An 18,401-nucleotide genomic window follows, 5' to 3' on the forward strand; every position below is an offset into this window, starting at 1 on the left:
TGAATGCCTTAAGCTACGTTGTTTATTCGGTAGCTTCTGTGACGACGGAGAAGTGAGAGGTGGAGGACAGAAGAGACGCGGAGAAGAAGAAAGCTGAGAAGGAAGCGGCGGAGGAAAAAGATACTTGAGTTAAAGGTTAATCCTTGATCTGATCGGTGGCTGATTGATTCTCTTCTCTAACCTTGTCCATGATTTCCTTAGTTTCCGCATCAGTCTTGCCTTGTGTGGTAAGTACAACTTCTACATTAGTTAAGCCATTCTTTTGTAATGAAATAACTGAAGTAGGGAAATATCTGTCACGCTCTAGCTTAGGCACCACAAGCTCTAACTCAAGGAAGTAGTTTTAGAGCCCTTTCAATCTCTCCTTGTTTAACCACTGCACTAATTCTGAGCCAAACATACTATATGTATCTATTTCAGAGAATCACCGTATAGTCCATACTTCCAATTAACCTGTCTTGACCTGTAAGCTAAGACCAACACGAATTGCTTTTGCCCGGTTATGTGCGTAAAGCCACGCTACCCAACATACAATGCACAGCTGAAGCTGAAAATGCGGTCTGCTGAAGACGTCCAATCTGAAGAGCGGTGAGATCGTCGTGGGTGCTGCAGTGTGTTTGAAAGAGCTGACGGAGGTTCAAGAATGATTCGACAACAACCATGAGGTATCTCTTTTGTGGCGCATCCAATTATGCTTCACGGTCCTGCAGAATCTCGGCCACCCGCTCGGGTGCGGCCCTAGCAAAGATCTCGGGGAAACGGGTGGACCCTATGGCCTCACTTTTCGACGCCCCCTTGACGCCACCGCCCATGCCAGCCAAGTGAGCCTGGACGACGACAGAATGAAAACTTCCAGCCATTGATAGGGCATAGTATGCACCGGTAGAACTATGGCCTTGATGGGTCCGCGGAAGAGAAGGCATAAGAACAGCGCCGGTACTACCACACGTCCCAGGAGTCATCTTGTACGATTCTATCTCCCGACGACAAACTTCATTTTCTGTTCATATACTCCTAATCATCATAGGGTATACCTGAAAAGGCTATCTTGTCTCACTCGTACCCTGAAGCTACATAATTGTTCATTTTGCAAACTCTTTAACTTCAGCTACTTGCTTCTTACCGGCATGTCGTACCCAGGCTCATGGAAAGAGGGAGATGGAGATTATTTGCTCGTGGTATCTGGAACCACGCGCTACGCACCATACCTAGCTGGATGGCAGGAATTCAAAGATCATCTTCGTAAAGTGGTCAAGGAGCAACCAGGGTGGGCTGATGTGTGCTCGAGCCAGGGTCATAGAAGAGGAGAGATGCAAGGATGGTGTCGACTAAAAGACAGGGAAGATGCAGATGCAGTGTTCAGTATGTATACTTGGTCCCAAATAACGGTGAGGCATGACTGATTTGATTGCAGAGGTATATCACAGAGCCAAAGGCATGCTTGTGCATGTCTGGGAAACCAGCCGTAGGGGTGACGGTTACCGGTTGATGCAGTGTAACTGTTCTACAGCATTTCCTGAAATCCCAGAAGGTGGTCACTCCACTGGGCGTTGCGGCATTGACATTGCAAGAGTGAGCCAGTTGGGGGTCGGCAGAGCGGCACCTGTTGAAGCGTCGGCCCCGTTCATGTCAGCACAGCCCGGTTACATGTATTCGGCATACCCACAGATGCAAGCCTACCCACAGCAGCGACCAGGATACGCCCATGTTCCAACTTACCCAGTCTACCCTCCGTCAAACCCACCGGTGTACTCGACCAACACCAACGGAATCCCCGTTAACATCCGAGGGGGGGCCATACTCACAGAAGCTCGAGGTATCTTCATTCGAAATTTGAGCTACAAGTGCACTGTGGATGACCTCAATGCTCTGCTGTTACAGACTGTAGGTTATGCAATTGACATTCAGATCATCCGAGACAGCAGGACGGGGGCTTTCAAAGGCGCCGCCACTGCCAAGTTCGCCTCGAAGGAGGAGGCGCAAAACGCGGCAAACACTTTGAACGGTACAGTGCACATGGGAATGACACTACACGTGCGCATGGACACTGACGCCACCGTCGTGGGGCAGACCGAGCCCATGGTTGTGAACGGGTCGTACAGGGTGAGTCCAACCACACAACATTCAGGAACGATAATCTAACCATATGCAGCCGTAATTGCCTGTTGTTGAAACGGGGAATGATATCATACCGTTGCATTTCATAGAGTCTGCTGATACCATTTGGCAGGCGACACCTCCAGAATAAGAGTCGGTGATGAGATGCCAACATGGCCCATGGCGTTCTAATTGTTTTTTTCTGAGATTGATGCAAATGTCTGGAGGCCACTGGAAGACTTTCCGAGGCCCATGGCCAATAATGTGGCGTATCTCATCGGGTTGCTGTAACATCCCTTTCACATCTAGCAGAAGAAATACGTAATGCGGGTGACCAAACCTCGAGTATGAATATGCGTAATGAGTAATCGAGTTATGCAAGATACCAAACTACACAAACTCTCTAATTCAAGCCATGTTGCGTGTAACAAGGCAATCTCCGAGCCGGGGAGATACAGGGGCTTCGAGACACGATGGATCGCTCGGCTACGTGTTCAACCCGTGGTAAACAAGACTTTTTGCAGAATGTGTCACAAATTCCAACATCGAGTGGAGTCTTAACAGCCATGAATAAGAAAACATATCTGCAGTTTTAAGTCTCTGACTGGCTCGAGGCCATATTAGGATTACATTAGCATGTTCTCTATGCGGCACTCTGAGCGAATTACTAGTGGCTCCCGTCAATGCAGCCACCCCTGTACATGCTCGCTATGTTAGCGCAGACGCCCACAATACACTCGGTACACAAGCGCTTGTTCGCGTATCGAAAATGGGTTTGTCCCCATGTTGTACCCACATTAACTCATGCGGATTGCATCCGAACGACCAGCTCCTCGGGTCTCTTGGATCGATCTGCCACCAAATAGGCTGAATACGGGACCTCAATCGGTGCCAGATTACGTGGGGCCAGACACTTCCACGCCTCTCCCCGCATTGCTAATATCCTCGCCACGAGAAAGAGTCATTGCCCAGTTTCCGAATGAGTGAGGAGAAAAATGGGACTCGTGACGTACTGTATGCCTTGGTGGAAGAAAGACATCGTTGCAACATGAATCGCTGCGCATATTCTATATGAGAAACATGTCATATGGCATCACCTCTGTCATACAGGATCAAAGGAAAAAGCAAAAAGACAAGCCATGCATGGTTATCGGCGCAGACGCGCAACTGTCTTCAAGGATCATGGCTATAGTGGACGCGGTGATCTCGCCCCCAAACCCTGAGACGAAAGAGAACGCCTCCAGATCGGCCAGACAAAGCGTCTTTACAAGATCCGCTTCTGGAATCGAAAAGAAAAGAGCCGAGGAGAATGTAGTTTTTTATTTTGTTTTTCTATCCGGTTCGGCTGGCGCCATGACTGCCAAAAGCCCCAGCTGGATCGTCACACTCCACAAAAATCACGAGTTGTGCGTGTTAGCATGCATACAAATGCATGCCCTGGACACGACGCGTGTTGCCATTTACCGCCATGGCTTGCAAGCAAAAATGAGTTAGTATTTGTGCAGATGCGGGACATATGAATCACGTCAAGAGATATATGCGTGTGTGTGAAAACGGAGAGAAGTAGTTATCATATCAGCCAATGACAAGGAACAGGGGCTCACTGGTATGTTGGAATCTGGAGTGTGCATGCTGTGTGATTGAGGTTACGGTAGGAAATGTTGGGGAGGCAGACGTGTCCCACAACCACCCATTATCTTCTAGAGCGAAGAATCTAGATTTTTCGTCATGTTGAATCGTACGTTTTTCTGTAGCTTTGTTTTGATTTCGTCTGGTGATCTGAGTACACCCATCGACTATGCAAATATGAAACACGTGGGAAAAGGCGTTGGAGAGAAAAGGAAAGACAAAAGACAACGTACGTTAATTTAACCACGCTTTTCGCTGCACTTGAGCCCTATGCTTCCTTTTGACTGGAGGATAAAGAAAAGAAAAAGTGAAAACAGCCATGCATGTGCCCAATTTCCAGATTGAGAGTTCGAAGTTTCTGGTAGTTAACCGTGCAGATGCGACTCTACGTCCAAACACCGACGTAGGGTTGTTGTCAATATCACAGCATTACTACCGCAAGCAAGAACCCAGTCTTCATCCAATCTAGACAGCTAGCACAAAATTCTCTTCTCTGTGAACTCAGCCGCCCAGTAACGTCCCAACTCAAACCACCTCTCTCCTAAAAAAAAACCAAGTCTCCAAATGCACCTACTATAGCACCCAACGACACTTCACCAGATATCTTGGCTAGGGTACAGTACACAGGCCACAAGAAGATAAATAGAAATCGGACCGACTCCGGTACTCCCTCGGTCAAACTCTAAGTCGTTGTGCCGAAAAGACCCTGAGGATCATCAGCAAGCCACTGGTTGTGTTGGGGGTATGTTCCTTGTAGGTTTTGGTTACAGGGGTGGAGGGAAAGAAAAAAGTAAAGGGTTTCTGTGCTATGGTTTTGGCCGATGATATTCAGAGAAGCTCAGTGCAACTTGAACCTTTTCTTTCCAATAAGACAACTGCAAGGGATTCGAAACTAAGATGTTTAAATTGGGCAAAAAGAAAATTAGTATTTTATGAGTTGGAGAGTAGTAAGCAGGTAAATGGAACCAAGCGTTCTTGGGAACTGGAGACCGAAGAGATTCTAGGCATCTTGGTTTAAAGAGTTTATAATGCTTGTCTCATGCATACAATTAATTGATTGAGAGCCATGGCTTTTCGTAGTTGGAAAGGCCTCGATATCTATACAATGATCTGCAGTATCTACATACTACAGCCAGGCACTTGCCACGCTGTCAGGAAAGATATCTCTACCGGGCATCAGACATCTCCTTCAAACCCATCACTATTCAATCCTCACACCATTCACAACGGAGAATCCACCGACCAACTTCAACTCACACCCTCAATATCTTCTCCACCTCTTCCTCCCCCAACCTCTCCACCCCATCTACACCCACAAGTCTCTCCGCAACCTCATCCACAAACACCTTCCCAACTCCCTCAACACTCAACCCCTCGCACCCCTCACGCTGCAAACTTGTCGTCCTCTTCCCCTCCAATCCACACGCCACAATGCGATCAAACCACCACAAATCCGTATCGACATTCAGCCCAACCCCATGACTCGTCACATTCCGCCGCATATGCACGCCAATGGCCGCAATCTTATCATCAGGACTCGTCCACACGCCCGTATGCTCCGTCGTCATAGCCTTGACACCAAAGTGCGCACACGTGGCTATCAAACTCTTTTCTAAAAGGCAAACATAGTGTCTGGGCGTGAGCTTGTGCGAGCGCAAGTCGAGGATCGGATATGCGACGAGTTGGCCGGGTCCGTGGAATGTGGTTTGCCCGCCTCGTAGGGCTTCGACAAAGTCGGCGCCGCCTTCTGCACGTAGATGGGCCTGTTGGGCTGGGGAGACGCTGCCGATTTCGCGGCGGCCGCAGGTGTATACGGGGTGAAAGGATGCGGTTATAATGTGTGGAGGAGGCAAGGGTGTGGTGGAGGGCGGCTTTGCGGCGAGGAAACGGGAGACAAGTGTTTCTTGTAGGCGGGCGGCTGTGGCGTAAGGGACGAGGCCTGGGAGATGGATATGAAGGAGCTTTTGCCGCATTAGGCTCACTATAGAAGTCATTATTACATATGCATGCTTTGGAGGGGGGGATTGTGGGGTTGAGCGATGGTGCGGGAAATCGAAGCAGTTGATAGCCTTTATCGATAAAGATTTTGTGACGCGACGCGACATGTCCCTCTAGATCTCTTTCACCCTCCCTCCCCAACCACAACTCTTTTTTCCATACCGCTCGGAGCAATGGCCGGAAAGAAGCGCTCAGTAAATGGCCAGGTTAAGGCTCAGACTCAATCAGCTTCGGCGGCCCAAGACATCACAATGACTGATGCGACACCACCATGCGGGCAACCACAACCACCCTTGAGCAAGACTACCTCATCGCCCAGCACAACGGCAGCGAGTAAAGAAAAAGCAACAGTTCCTCAGAAACCAAAGAAAGAGGGCCAAACGAATTCTAAACCCCCAGCACAACCCTCAACTCACCACACCACCACCCGCTCAAAACGTCAAAAACTCGCCAAACTCCCACTCAGTACGTCTTTTTACCCCCCCCCCCTTCCTTCCTCCTTTCCTTCCCTCTCCCCACTAACTTAACTCCCCAGACACCAAAATCTCCAAACGGCCCCTCCTCCACCCCGCCCTCCCCACCCCCTTCGCCTCATCCCAGCACCCAAAAGTCCTCTACATAACCGCCTCAAGCCCCTACATCTCCGCTCTAAAACGCGTGCGCAAGCTCCTGGCGCAAACATCCCAACGACACAAGCAATCCGTCTCTGCGCAGGAAAAAGCGCTTGGTAGAGCGCGCTTCGCAGAGGCCAACGGGAGGCTGGATGCCCGCACCGTGGAGCGCGAGATAGCGGGGGAAGCGGCGCGGAAGGGAGGTGCAGATGGTGCTGCGGGTGCCGGAGAGCAGGTATATCTCAAGGCGACGGGAAGAGCAATACCGCGCGCGCTGGAGATTGCGTTGTATTTCCAGACCGAGGCGGATTGTAGGGTGAGGATTGACATGGGGAGTGTGAGTGCGGTTGATGATGTGGAGGTTAGTGTGGATGGGGAGCAGCAGCAGCAAGGACGGGAAGAAGGAGGGGGCGGTGATGATAATGATGATGATGAGATTCCTGAAACGAGGTTACGCACGGTGAGTTCGGTGAGTGTTAGTATTGGCCTCAAGTAAAACAAAAGCGTATCAGAATATCTTTTTTCTTCTCCTTCTTCTTCTTATTCGACAAGTGACGATGTGAGTCCTTTCTGGTATGTACATGCAAAGCATACCAACACCACATAGTAATATATCCCAGACCATGCATTCAAGAGAGAGATGAAAAAAAAGGCTCAAGGCAAATATTTATCATTGAAGAAAGGGTTGTCCGGAACATAGGAGAATGTGAAGAAGGAAAAAGAGGTTATCACGAGCGACTTTGTTTCCATCCCTCTCCTCCAACTAACTCCTCCCTCCAATTGTGCCTCACCACCCACCACCACTTTACCAAACAACACACATACAGTCCGCCTCCCTGATCCCTAACCCCCCCGCCCCATCATAAGTTCCATGATGCCAATTTCCAACGCAGAAAAAAAGGGTAGAAGAAAGAAGGAGAGAAAAAAGGAAGAGGAGCGAATCAGTATATTCCAAAGCAAAGCCAACCGACACAAAACAAGAAAAAAAGCCTGCAACAAAGGAAAATATAGTGAGTTAATCACCCATCGGTCCTTCCAAAGAATGTCTGTCGATATACGCGTATGGCTAAAGGCAGAAGAACAAATAACATGTCCCTCGCTTTTCGCCAACGCCCCTTGAACAAAAGGTGAAGAGAGAGAGAGAAAGACGCTCATGTAGCGAATTAAGGAGACGCAACGAAAAAAAAAACGGACGTGATTATTTCCCAAAGTATGCGGCACAAAAAGAAGCCTCCGTCCCCAGTTCCCTCGAACGCCTAGTAGAATATAAGAAAAAGACGGGCGTGTCCCCCGACGCAAGGGGGCAGCCGGGGTGGTGTACGCCGGAGTTGTAGAAAACAGGCAAGGAAAATGTTGTTGTTGTGCTGGTCTAATGTCGTTACAAGACATTAGGTGTGGTTTGAAGTAAGCGTCCAGGTATCGGTATGTGGGTGATGCTGTTGGATATTCGATTGGATGTCTAAGGCAGAATGGCTGTATTTGGTGAGGTCGTTGCAGTCATAACGATGATGTTGGAAAAGATGCGTCATGCTGGCGCAGCATCGTGCACAAGGAATGCAACAAGCGCTGCGGCTAATGGTGCAAGAAGCAGGAGGAGTTGTAGTGTGACCCGAGCTTGCTAGGATGAACATGCCGATATCTTGTATGTTTGGCCTCTTCTCTTGTAATGCTCACTCTAGCAACTGCCATGCCTGTTGGCCAGGAGCATCGTGTCTTCTCCAAAAGCCGCTTCTAATGTCGCCGCCCCGGGAGACCAGCTTCTTCCGGTAGGGCAGCAGAACTCCATCCTGTACTCGTCTACTCAACGCTCGCCCTTGGGGTATTGATTAAGCATGGCCATGACGGCTACACCTATTGCAACGACCGTCACCATGGCTCCGACCGGACCACCATAATACATGGAATCTCGATCTAGCCTATGAGCGACCAAGGCGGTCAATTTCCCAGACTGTTTTGAGCCGTTCTGCGCAACGGCATGCCCATTTTGTTGGCTCTGCGCAGGAAGTGACGCTTCTGGGCCATCGTCGCCAAGATCTTCTTCTCGGATAATGGTAATTTCGCCCTCTTCAGCCTCGTTGACATCAGCATCGGCCTTTACGTCGGGTTTTGCAGATGCAGCGTCATTTCTGCTTCGCCAGAGAGCGTCCTTACTGGCGGCCTTTGCATTGTCCTTTCTGATGTTTTCGATCATCTCTGCTAGCGACTTGCTGTTGGCTTCTGCGCTTTCGGCTCGCTCGCGGTAGCGCTCCATCTGCTGCTTCATCTCATTCATTTCGGACATCATAAGGTCGAGATGAGACTGCAGCCGCGCTGCAGTGTCATCGGCAGATGGAGGGACAGGACTTCCATTCTCCAAACCAGTAGGCTCTTCGTGCTCTGGCTCAGTCGGGTCGATTTTTTCCAAGTCATCCTCTCCTACTACAGTCTCAGCATCACTGTGGTCCCTGTTCGTCTCGCGCTCGAGACGAGCTGCTCGCTCCTCAGCGTCTTCTCTTGCGCGGCGCTCTTCGTTCAACAGAGTCTCCAGATCGCGTAACCGCATGCCTTGCAGTTCAATCTCCTTCTTGGCATTGGTCAAGGCTTCGGTGAGCGAAGACAATTGCGGGTCGGAGCGTACAGGCGAGCCGGTCTTGGCGCGCTCAGTGTCTGACCTCTTAAGGGAAGATGCAACGTCGGGTTTCTCAGGCAAAGGCTGTTGTGGCGGAGGAGCTGGTGGGTCTGAGAACCTAGCCTTTAGACTGTTATCCTTTATTGGGGAGATCTTGACTTGGTTGATGGAAGATGCCTTGGAAGTTGTTTCCTTCTTGGGGTCTGCGGAAAGGATAGCATTGATATATTGGTGGGCTTGTTGGAGATCTTGCGACTGTTGCTTGGCAGCTTTAATCTCCGTCTAGTTTTGTTAGCAACATCAAGAAAGGATGTTTCTCAAGTTGGACTCACATTGAGCTTCTTGACTACCTGTTCCATTGTTATAGGCTGCAACCAGAAATTAGGATGGCGGGGTTGTGGAAGGCCATTTGTGTAGTTGGGCATGGCACCAGGACCCTGGAGCCGTTGGCCGTTCATGGAACTCTGACTGCCCGTGCGACCTCGCATACCCGGCATTTGCTGTTGGTTGCCGCCGCCCATCATGTTTGACATTTGGGATCCTTCGAGTTCGCCAAAATTGAGGTCCATCATCTCACTACTCGAGCGGGTATATATGCCGGCATGTTCAACGCGTGCTGCGACCTTGTGGTGCACAATGGTCTTTTGGTCTTCGCTGACAATATCGATACCGAGTTCCAGCATGTCTGATTCGCGTAGCTCGTGCGGCTCCGAGTCTCTGTTCTCTTGTGACAAGCGGGAGCCGTTGACAAAGGTTCCATTGGACGACTTGACATCCCTGATCCATATCTTGCCCTGGCGGTCTGCCCAAACCTCGGCGTGCTGTCTCGAGAGAACCTTTGAGTCGAAGTATCCGTTGAGCGGGGTGGGTATCGTCTTGTTGTTGGTCTGTCTGCCGATGCGGAGGACGTCGGGGAAGAAGGGGACGGTGATGGTCTTGCGCTCAAACGTGCCGTTCATGGGGACGAGGTGCAGGACGGCGGTGCTCTCCTGGCCCTGTGCCCGCTGTGCGCCGTTGGCCTGTTGCTGGGCCTGGCCAGGGCCATTGTGCTGCGAGGGGACCATTGCAGAGGGGGCCTGGAGGGCGCTCATGGCCGAGGCGGCCGAGGAACCAGGGCCTGCGGAAGCGATGGGCTGTGTTCGTGCTGCGGTGATTCCTGCGATGGGCTCAGTCTTTGTTGCGGGCCATAGTCCCTTTGGGGCTTTTGCTTTGCGGGTGGCAGCCCAGTCGGCGGCGTTGAGGGGGGCGGTACCGTTTGGGTGTGATGAGGATGACGAGGCAGAGAGGGTGGAGGATGCAGATGCTTGTGACGACAGGCTCGACGACGAGTTTGAGCGCTGTGCACTCTTCCGCGGCATGAAGATGGCACCGCCGTTGGAGACGCCCTCAGCGGTCCATGCCTGGCGGTTGATGTTCTGGTAGTTGACGGGGGGCGCGACTGCCGTCATTGGCGAGGTGGTGGGGATGGCAGGGCGAAGTTGTGTTTACAGAGTCCAGCGTCACTTTTCCTGCACGCTTCCCGTGGTCTCCGTTTTTAGCGGCGCGACAGCAGCGTGACAGGCCGCCAAACAAGCAACGAGGGCACGACGGGGGCACAAGTCGCTCAGGCACTCATGCGTCGCGGCGGGAGGCACTCGCGCAGAGCTGTCGGGGGTCGGGGGTCGTGTGGCGGGCGGATGGGTGGGTGGGTGTATAGAGGCGTGTGTGGGCGTGCGAGTGTGTGGGTGTCGGAGAGCGATGGTGCAGTGCTTCGCAAGGCTGCAACGGGGGCACGCAGCACAGCAACAGCGTCTCTGTTGGGTGGGCCGGGCTGGTGGATGGGCGGTGGTGGGGGAGGGCGGTATGGATGGCGGCTTGGGGAGAGCAGGAGGTGTCGTCGGGCTCGTCTCACTGCACTGCTTTAGTGGCCAGATGGGCGAGGCGACGGCGCAGGCACAGGCGTGATGCGGGCGTGGAGAAGACGGCCGCTTCGAAACAACGACACGGCAAAGACACCGAGATGGGACACGACAGGCCTGGAGTGGGCGAGGCACTTGTTCTCTGCAACTGCAAACTACACGCGAAACACCGGACGGGCCTCGAAACCATTTTGGCCTCATTTCACGCTGCCGCCCGTGAAGGGGGCTTGTACAGTGGTCACGTGCCCCGGGCCAGGGTGTGCCTGTGTGCGCCTGTGTGCGTGAAGTCCTGACTGGACTGGCAAGACTGGCGGCTGCGTGGGCCAAAGGGCTTGGCCACCGGCAGCCCTCTTCATCTCCCACCGGACGGGCTATCAGTAGAGCACTTACTCGTGCTGCGTACTCTGCAGCACATGCGCAACTACGTAATAGCACACAGTGATAAAAATACATGCATACATACCACCTACATACATACATACATACGTCCTCGTACATGGACTACATAGACAGCTAGCTGCTTTGGGCATCCTACGGTTGTACTTTCCCCGGACTTGGGTCGTGTCTGCTTGGCGCTGGTGCTGCTGGTGCTGGTGCTGGTGCTGGAGCCGCGGCCAGGGCAAGTCCAAGTGCAAGCTTCAATGCGGGACCGTCACTGCAGCTGCCAACCCACTTCTGCCTCCCCTCGCGCCCACCCTCTCTCTCTCTCTCGCCCGCAGTCCTTCGCATCGCCCTCGCAATGCCCGTTCCAGTCGGATCCATGCCTCAGGGCGCCCATGGCCCTTCCACGCTTGACAAGCGTATGCTCCCGTGCTCGCATCTGCTTGAAAACGTCTAACACCATGCAGTCAAGATGGGTGGCATGATGGGTGGATGTACGCTTCTCCCCACCCACACATGAAAGATTCAAGCGCCCTAACGCATGTCCAGCGGTCGGTCTGATCATTGGCTTCATCTTTGGTTCGCACAGCCGTCAATGTCCCCCGCACCACTTCTGACAGTCCTAGGATTCACCAACATTGTTCGATTCGGCCCAGGACCAAATGGAATGCTAAGAACACTCGGCCAATACATGATGGGCTCAGCCGCGACCTTTGGGTATGCATCGCCCGCCTTACAGTCTCTTTTGCGCTGACGTCCTACCAGCTTCTTCATGGCCATTGGCACCACGATCCGCACAGAAAGTTCTCCGATTGCTACACAGGCCTTTAACAGCGCCAGCCGCAGGCCTATGATCCTTCCCAGGAGCTTCCAATACCCACGCGTCGCTCGCAATGAGAAGAACTAGATTTTAGATTGCCCGCACCATCCGTGGCAGATGCTGGAAGATTTCACAGTTGTAAAATCAACTATGATTGGAGATGAAAATTACATAGGCTTGTATGATACGTAGCAAAGCTGCTCTTGACAGTGCAGCCAAAATGCAGCAACTGCAGAGGTTCGCACACAAAAGGTTTGTCTGGTACTGGCTTCACAGTTAGTGTTCACCGTGAACCTAGAGAATATCACTGCGCTGTAGACCCTTGGCTCACTCATCACTGCACCTGGACATGTATCCCACGCCCCGCCTCTCGTTTGTATGTTGTACTGGCTCTCGTCTGAGCCTACAACAATCGCTGCAAAAGCCACCAAAGCCTGCGCAACCAACTTGTGACTTCGCCTAGCCGTTCATTCCCTCCAGCAAAGGATACTCATCTGGAAAATGTCTTTCTTTTCTGGAAACGAGACGTCTGGTTCACACAAATCCCCCACCACTCACAGCCCTCGCCCAGGTCTCACTAGACGTGACTTGTTCCACTCCACACCTAGGAGCGACAGCGAAAACGATAGTGACAATATCAACAAGCTGAGCAAGGGTGTACGGAATCATGGTCCACTCAAACAAAAAGCCACCGAGGCAGTTCGCGGCCAACACGAAGGGAAGGCGCCAAGAAAGCCCCTGCAAAAACCCGGTTCCTTGATCATACCTTTTGCGAAGCCTGCGGCGATCAAATTCAAGCCAAGACTTTTTCCGACCACCACCTGGGCGCCAAATTCTGCAAGCAAAGCACGCTCCTACAATGACCTTGGTAGCAGTTCTGAGTCTACCTCAGCAGCACCATACGATCCGCTTCAAGACCTTTCAGACAACATGGATGCAGTCGTTAAATCTGTAGACGAGCATGCCCTTGGAGGAGCCAGCGTGAGTGTTCTAAAGCTGGTGAAATATGTAAAGGAGTGGCGAGGTACAGTCAACAAAGTCGTCCGTGCCATTCAAACAGCCGAGGACCAGCGGATCAAAGATCTCAATGCACAACTGGATTTCGATCGCGAAATCGAGCAAGTGCACCAAAACACGATTAATAATCTTCTTGATGAAGCATGGTTGGCAGAGGTGCGCAAGAGTGAGTGGGAGTGGCAGAAGAAGATGGACGTGCAACAGCAGGTGATCAACTCTCAGCAGCAACCAAACAAAGCCCTTGTCCAACCGTGTGCCACAGATACACAATACCCATGCTCCCAAGATAAAACCAGTAGCCGGATTGAGGAGATGAACACGCCCGAGTCAACTCGTGCGGCTACCACTACGCAACTGGAGACGCCTCATGAAGACAAAGTCAGCCTCCTCATTCAGAAGGCGAAGCATCTGTCCAATCTCGGCACACAGCCCTATGGGGTGCAGAAAACTAAAGATGATGAAAGCGGCCACAAAGAAAACGCTGTGACGTCAATGGCGCTGAACATGGCATTGATGCAGGGTGGTACGCATATGAGCAGTCATACAATTCGTTCAGAGCCTTCAAGTGTGACGCGAGCAGACAAAACGGTTACCAACAACAAGCGGAATAATGACCATTGGCCATCAGCTACATACTCGGGAGATAGAATTTCTCCTGGCAAGCACAAGCTGGAAGATGTTCACAGAGCCACGAGCACACTTGAGAATGCTAATTGGTCGCGAAAGAGAGCAAGGACTGCTGTGACCAGATAAAGATAAACTGTCGATCTTGACCCGTACCGGCGAGCAACGATGGAATAAGCACAAAAAGCTTCATATCACCGGCTATGTATCAGCCCAATGGTTCAGTTTGCGTACCTGCAGTCCTAACCTTGCTTCTCCAAGTGCTTTTTGTAACTGGCAAAATCAGGTCTAACGACCTTAGGCTTACTTCTATGCATATGCACTCATACCTGGATAGACTGCAACTATAGCCCCCCCAGAAAATCATACTTGCGTTTCCAGAAGATACACCAGGATGTGCATGTTTCTTTGAGGCATTTCTCATTGCAAGCATTGTCCATTGTTGTGAACTCTAACCTGAAACAACAGAGTTGGAGAAAAGCAATTGGTAGATGCGGGGCACCGAAAGCAGACTAGCTTGAATGGTCGCAGCTCCACTCAATCGATCCACGGCCACCTCGTACACAATCATTGTTTCAACCTCGACCAGCAACACCTTCATCAAACGCCTTTCGCACTTTCACTTTTTCTTCTTCTCTCCTCATCGACGTGCCTATCACCGTTAACTAATTTGCGCACACTTCCCTACGACTTTTGGGGAGCTTCGTCACCTCCCCTTTACGCGTCCCTATTCGCGTCGCGTCAAGCCTACTACGTTACCTACACAGCCCAATCCTCGCGCAGCCATGACGGAATACGCGAAGATGAAGAACGACGAGCTGTCAGCGCTCCTCAAAGAGCGCAAGCTACCTCACACTGGCAAGAAGGCCGAGATGGTCGAGCGCTTACAGAAAGACGACGAGAAGGCCAGCGCGAAGCCTGCTGCAGGCGCAGAAGATGAGATCGACTGGGATGACGACGAAGCTGCTGCGGCGCCTGCGCCTGCGACAGCAGCGCCTGCTGAGACCGTCACTTCCAACAAAGAGACTGTCGAAAAGGCCGGAGGTGAGGGCCAGCCACCAAACCCGCAAGCAGTACCGAACCAAGTAGCCGATATCGATCCCGCCAAGACCGACGACCTGACTGCAGACGCCCCGGCTGAAGGCACTGTGAACGGAGCCGCCAAGACCGAGCCAGAGGAGAAGAAGGAAGAGCCCGCTCCTGACTATTCAAGAGGCCTTGCCGCAACGAACCTTGACGAAGAGATCGAGAAGCGCAAGAAGCGCGCCCTCAAGTTCGGCACAAAATTCGAAGACGATGAAGGTCTTAAGAAGTTGGAAAGGGCCAAGAAATTTGGAGAGGTTGGGCCACCCAAGGGTCTTGACGAGGCTCTGCCAGAACGCCGTCAAAAGCGTGGGCGCGAAGGCGGCGATGACGCTGCTAGCAACAAGCGCCGCGAATCTGGACGTACTGGAGGCCGGGGAGGACGTCGGGATAATCGGAACAGGGATGGTCGGGATGATCGTCGTAGCGAAAACAAGAGTGGCGGTGGAGGAGGAAACAACTGGATGAGCGAGAAGGACCGGGCCGCGGCAGAGGCCAGGAAAGCCAAGTTCGCGAAGCCAGCTGCTTGAGCTTCGAAACAGCGGTGATGATTTTCTTGGATTGGTGCAGGAGCGCCCAAGGAGCAACTTGGACAAAGCTTCGATCCCGCGAACGGACCCAGCTAGGCAGCTTGCACAGCACCGGCGCGGTTGTGTAACATTTCTTGCGGGCTATACTTTACAGACTGCCGGACGAACTGCGATTGTCGATTTCTCAAACACTTGACGGATATATCAATTGAAAGCTGATTTCTCTACTCGGACGTTTCATTGCCACTTCGCGATTCACTACTTGTAGATCGCCAAGCTTGGAGCTCCTCTCTTTAAGTTGCAGAGGTAGCGATCAGCTGCCATGAGAAAACAATAGTACGCCATAAGATAAATGGGGCTCCATTGACAGCATATGGCGTTTGACATTTCAAAGCCGGATACGTTCCGCTATACCAATAATCAAGACTAGCTCAAATCGAGCGTATATTCACAAATGTCTAGTAATGATGTACGCCGGTCGCTCAGGACACGGCATGAACCCTCATTGCCGGGCGGCAATAAGGAGTTATTTTTACATGATGGTGCGGCGGTGGAATGATCTGGACTTGTATGCGGCTCTTTTACCCATTCAAATTGGTACAAACTCTAACATGACTTGCTGATAATCGGCCCTTATAGTTGCGTATAGTAGTGCCGTAACACGCAATTGCGGCTGACACCAATGAACCAATGATGGATGTTTGCTGTACAAGGAGCTTGTCAAATACCTTTCATTACTTCCTCTGCCGTAGGTCACGTGTAGGCTCTAGTCACTGCATTACCATTACTCCGACCTCGGCAGCTGCCGTTCGTCCCGCACCCAGACATGCCAACGCAACCAAAGAGGAAGAGGCTTAGCTACTCCCAAGGATGACGAGCACATACGCATACGCTAGAACATTTGTGGGTCACTCTAGACAACGGCTGCATTTCCGCACATGATGTGTTTATTCCGCATATGATGTTATTCCGCATACCGGACTACACTCTCTCTCTCTTTGTTCCGAACTCGATTTCCATCCCTGCACACCGATGTCCTTCTCACAGGCTCTATTTTATCAAGAGAGCGCTTGTGTTTAAATATTGGCTCCAGCCTAGGTCACCTGCAATAGCTTGGAATGTCTTGAGTCGGGATAGTTCCTTTGGTAGACTCGAAACACACCCCCACAGTTGCTGGAAAAATACCATTTTGAAAACTGCATCAAGATAGAAGGGAAAAAGCGAAAAAAACGAAAGAGGAAAGTTTGCGAAAACGTCCAGATGACGTCGCATTCGATAGTCAGGGACAAGGAACCCATCATCGATAACAAGGCTGTGTCGCAAGACGAATACAGCTGTACTTCATCTGAACACCACAGCGAGGAGGTAGTCGAGCAACATGACGAACGAGACGCAACAGGAAGCACCAGTATGGTACCAGACAAAGAAGCGCAATTAGATGCACGCTCAACACTCACTGCCGAATCCGGCCTGCCACCTGCCCCCGACGGTGGACTCCACGCATGGCTCAAAGTCCTAGGCGGCTTCCTAATCTACATGAACATCTGGTGCGTCCATTTCAATCCCTAGCATCATCCCTGGTTTCCTCCCAATACACCAAGCATCATGTTTCGAAACATCATACACAAATATGAACTTGAATACTTACCAACATGATTTACTTGTAGGGGTTTCACCTTAACATACGGCGCATTCCAGTCCTACTACCGCACCTCGCTCCTGTCCTCCTCCACAGCCTCCGCCATATCATGGATCGGCACAACGCAAGCCTGCCTTCTAATCCTTGTCGGCGTCCTCTCCGGCCCACTGTTTGACATGGGATACTTCCGCTCCATGCTCCTCATCGGCAACTTCCTCGTCGTATTCGGTGTCATGATGTTAAGTCTATCAACCACATACTGGCAAGTCTTCCTCAGCCAGGGTATATGCATGGGTTTGGGCGCAGGACTACTGTACATCCCCAGTTTGGCCATGGTAGGTGTGTGGTTTGACAAGAAAAGAAACGTTGCACTGGGCATCGTCATGAGCGGGATTGCAGTTGGTAAGGTTTTCCCATCCATCTATCCCATCTTTATACCTTCAAAAAATCCCCCCATGCACAAGTCACATATACAACGGCAAGAAGAAGAAGAAAGGACAAGAAACATAAACCGACATATACTAACAACCAAAAAGGAGCAATCATCTACATAACAATGTTTAACAACCTCGTCCACCGCATCTCCTTCCCCTGGGCCATCCGCTCCCTCGGCTTCGTCGCCCTCGTCACCGCCCTCCTCTCCATCCCCGCCCTCCTCTCAGGCTCCGCCTGGCTCAACAAGCCCCGCGCGCGCCGTGCCCTCTTCGACAAATCCGCCCTCCACGACTCGCTCTTCCTCATGTTCACTCTCGCCTCCTTCACCGTCTTCCTCGGCTACAACGTCCCTTACTTCTACATCCCCACGTACGCCCGCGAGCGCCTCGGCGCCGACGAGCGCACCGCCTTGTACATGCTCGTCATGGCTATTGCAGGCAGCTTCTTTGGGAGACTCAGCGTGGGGTTCTTGGCGCATTACATGGGTCCCATTGTAACGTGGGCGCTGTGTTCGACGTGCAGTGCCATTTTGGCTATGAGTTGGTTGGCGATTGAGGATCAGAAGAGTTTTAGGGCTTTTAGTATCTTGTGGGGTATGTGTTCAATTTCTTTTTTTCCCTTCCCCTTCTCCATCTTCTCCTTCTTCTTCTTCTTTCCTTTTTTTTCTTGCCTCGGGGTGAGGGGAAGGGAGAAAGACGAAATTCACTTTGCTAATTTTTTTCTTCTTCATCACGCTCAGGCTTCTTTTCGGCGGGTCTCGTCACTTTGCCTGCAGCGGCATTCGCAAGTATCACTACGGATATGTCGCGCTTGGGTACCCGGCTCGGTATGTCGTGGAGTGCAAGTAGCGTGGCTACGCTTATTGGCGCGCCGATTGCCGGTGCGCTGATCAAGAGGGAAAATGGTCGGACAAACTTTATCGGCGTGCAGTTGTGGAGCGGTGTTTTTCTTCTCCTGGGAACGGGAACTCTGGTCGTTTTGTGGGCTATGGTGGTCAGGAAGCAGAAAAGTGGGTGGAAAGTATAAGGAGT

General features: G+C 51.7%; 9 protein-coding genes across 9 annotated transcripts; 6 read left to right on the top strand and 3 right to left on the bottom strand.

Annotated features, from left to right (window-relative positions):
• Positions 1-136: 136 nt before the first annotated feature.
• On the bottom strand, positions 137-962 carry COCMIDRAFT_24095 (uncharacterized protein; the record flags this gene model as incomplete). Its single annotated transcript, XM_007687206.1, has 3 exons — positions 137-293; positions 533-626; positions 782-962. The coding sequence occupies 3 exons, from the start codon at positions 960-962 to the stop codon at positions 137-139; spliced, it is 432 nt and encodes a 143-aa protein (XP_007685396.1).
• A 165-nt stretch (positions 963-1,127) lies between these two features.
• COCMIDRAFT_3002 (uncharacterized protein) lies at positions 1,128-2,248 on the top strand (the record flags this gene model as incomplete). The annotated part of the gene is made up of 3 exons (XM_007687188.1): positions 1,128-1,362; positions 1,415-2,103; positions 2,231-2,248. 3 exons carry the CDS (start codon positions 1,128-1,130, stop codon positions 2,246-2,248), a joined length of 942 nt encoding a protein of 313 aa, XP_007685378.1.
• Positions 2,249-4,979: 2,731 nt separating this feature from the next.
• On the bottom strand, positions 4,980-5,720 carry COCMIDRAFT_3003 (uncharacterized protein; the record flags this gene model as incomplete). Its single annotated transcript, XM_007687189.1, has 1 exon — positions 4,980-5,720. The coding sequence occupies one exon, from the start codon at positions 5,718-5,720 to the stop codon at positions 4,980-4,982; it is 741 nt and encodes a 246-aa protein (XP_007685379.1).
• A 177-nt stretch (positions 5,721-5,897) lies between these two features.
• COCMIDRAFT_88406 (uncharacterized protein) lies at positions 5,898-6,831 on the top strand (the record flags this gene model as incomplete). The annotated part of the gene is made up of 2 exons (XM_007687239.1): positions 5,898-6,189; positions 6,260-6,831. The coding sequence occupies 2 exons, from the start codon at positions 5,898-5,900 to the stop codon at positions 6,829-6,831; spliced, it is 864 nt and encodes a 287-aa protein (XP_007685429.1).
• Positions 6,832-8,136: 1,305 nt separating this feature from the next.
• Positions 8,137-10,301, bottom strand: COCMIDRAFT_88466 (uncharacterized protein; the record flags this gene model as incomplete). Its single annotated transcript, XM_007687240.1, has 2 exons — positions 8,137-9,225; positions 9,276-10,301. 2 exons carry the CDS (start codon positions 10,299-10,301, stop codon positions 8,137-8,139), a joined length of 2,115 nt encoding a protein of 704 aa, XP_007685430.1.
• Positions 10,302-11,580: 1,279 nt separating this feature from the next.
• COCMIDRAFT_3006 (uncharacterized protein) lies at positions 11,581-12,129 on the top strand (the record flags this gene model as incomplete). Its single annotated transcript, XM_007687190.1, has 5 exons — positions 11,581-11,641; positions 11,690-11,716; positions 11,772-11,801; positions 11,849-11,939; positions 11,988-12,129. 5 exons carry the CDS (start codon positions 11,581-11,583, stop codon positions 12,127-12,129), a joined length of 351 nt encoding a protein of 116 aa, XP_007685380.1.
• Positions 12,130-12,543: 414 nt separating this feature from the next.
• On the top strand, positions 12,544-13,812 carry COCMIDRAFT_34443 (uncharacterized protein; the record flags this gene model as incomplete). Its single annotated transcript, XM_007687219.1, has 1 exon — positions 12,544-13,812. One exon carries the CDS (start codon positions 12,544-12,546, stop codon positions 13,810-13,812), a length of 1,269 nt encoding a protein of 422 aa, XP_007685409.1.
• A 656-nt stretch (positions 13,813-14,468) lies between these two features.
• Positions 14,469-15,296, top strand: COCMIDRAFT_88423 (uncharacterized protein; the record flags this gene model as incomplete). The annotated part of the gene is made up of 1 exon (XM_007687241.1): positions 14,469-15,296. The coding sequence occupies one exon, from the start codon at positions 14,469-14,471 to the stop codon at positions 15,294-15,296; it is 828 nt and encodes a 275-aa protein (XP_007685431.1).
• Positions 15,297-16,556: 1,260 nt separating this feature from the next.
• On the top strand, positions 16,557-18,396 carry COCMIDRAFT_88285 (uncharacterized protein; the record flags this gene model as incomplete). Its single annotated transcript, XM_007687242.1, has 4 exons — positions 16,557-16,843; positions 16,964-17,337; positions 17,472-17,963; positions 18,110-18,396. 4 exons carry the CDS (start codon positions 16,557-16,559, stop codon positions 18,394-18,396), a joined length of 1,440 nt encoding a protein of 479 aa, XP_007685432.1.
• Positions 18,397-18,401: the final 5 nt, after the last annotated feature.

The sequence above is a fragment of the Bipolaris oryzae genome (assembly GCF_000523455.1).
Source record: "Bipolaris oryzae ATCC 44560 unplaced genomic scaffold scaffold_27, whole genome shotgun sequence".
NCBI lineage: Eukaryota > Fungi > Ascomycota > Dothideomycetes > Pleosporales > Pleosporaceae > Bipolaris > Bipolaris oryzae.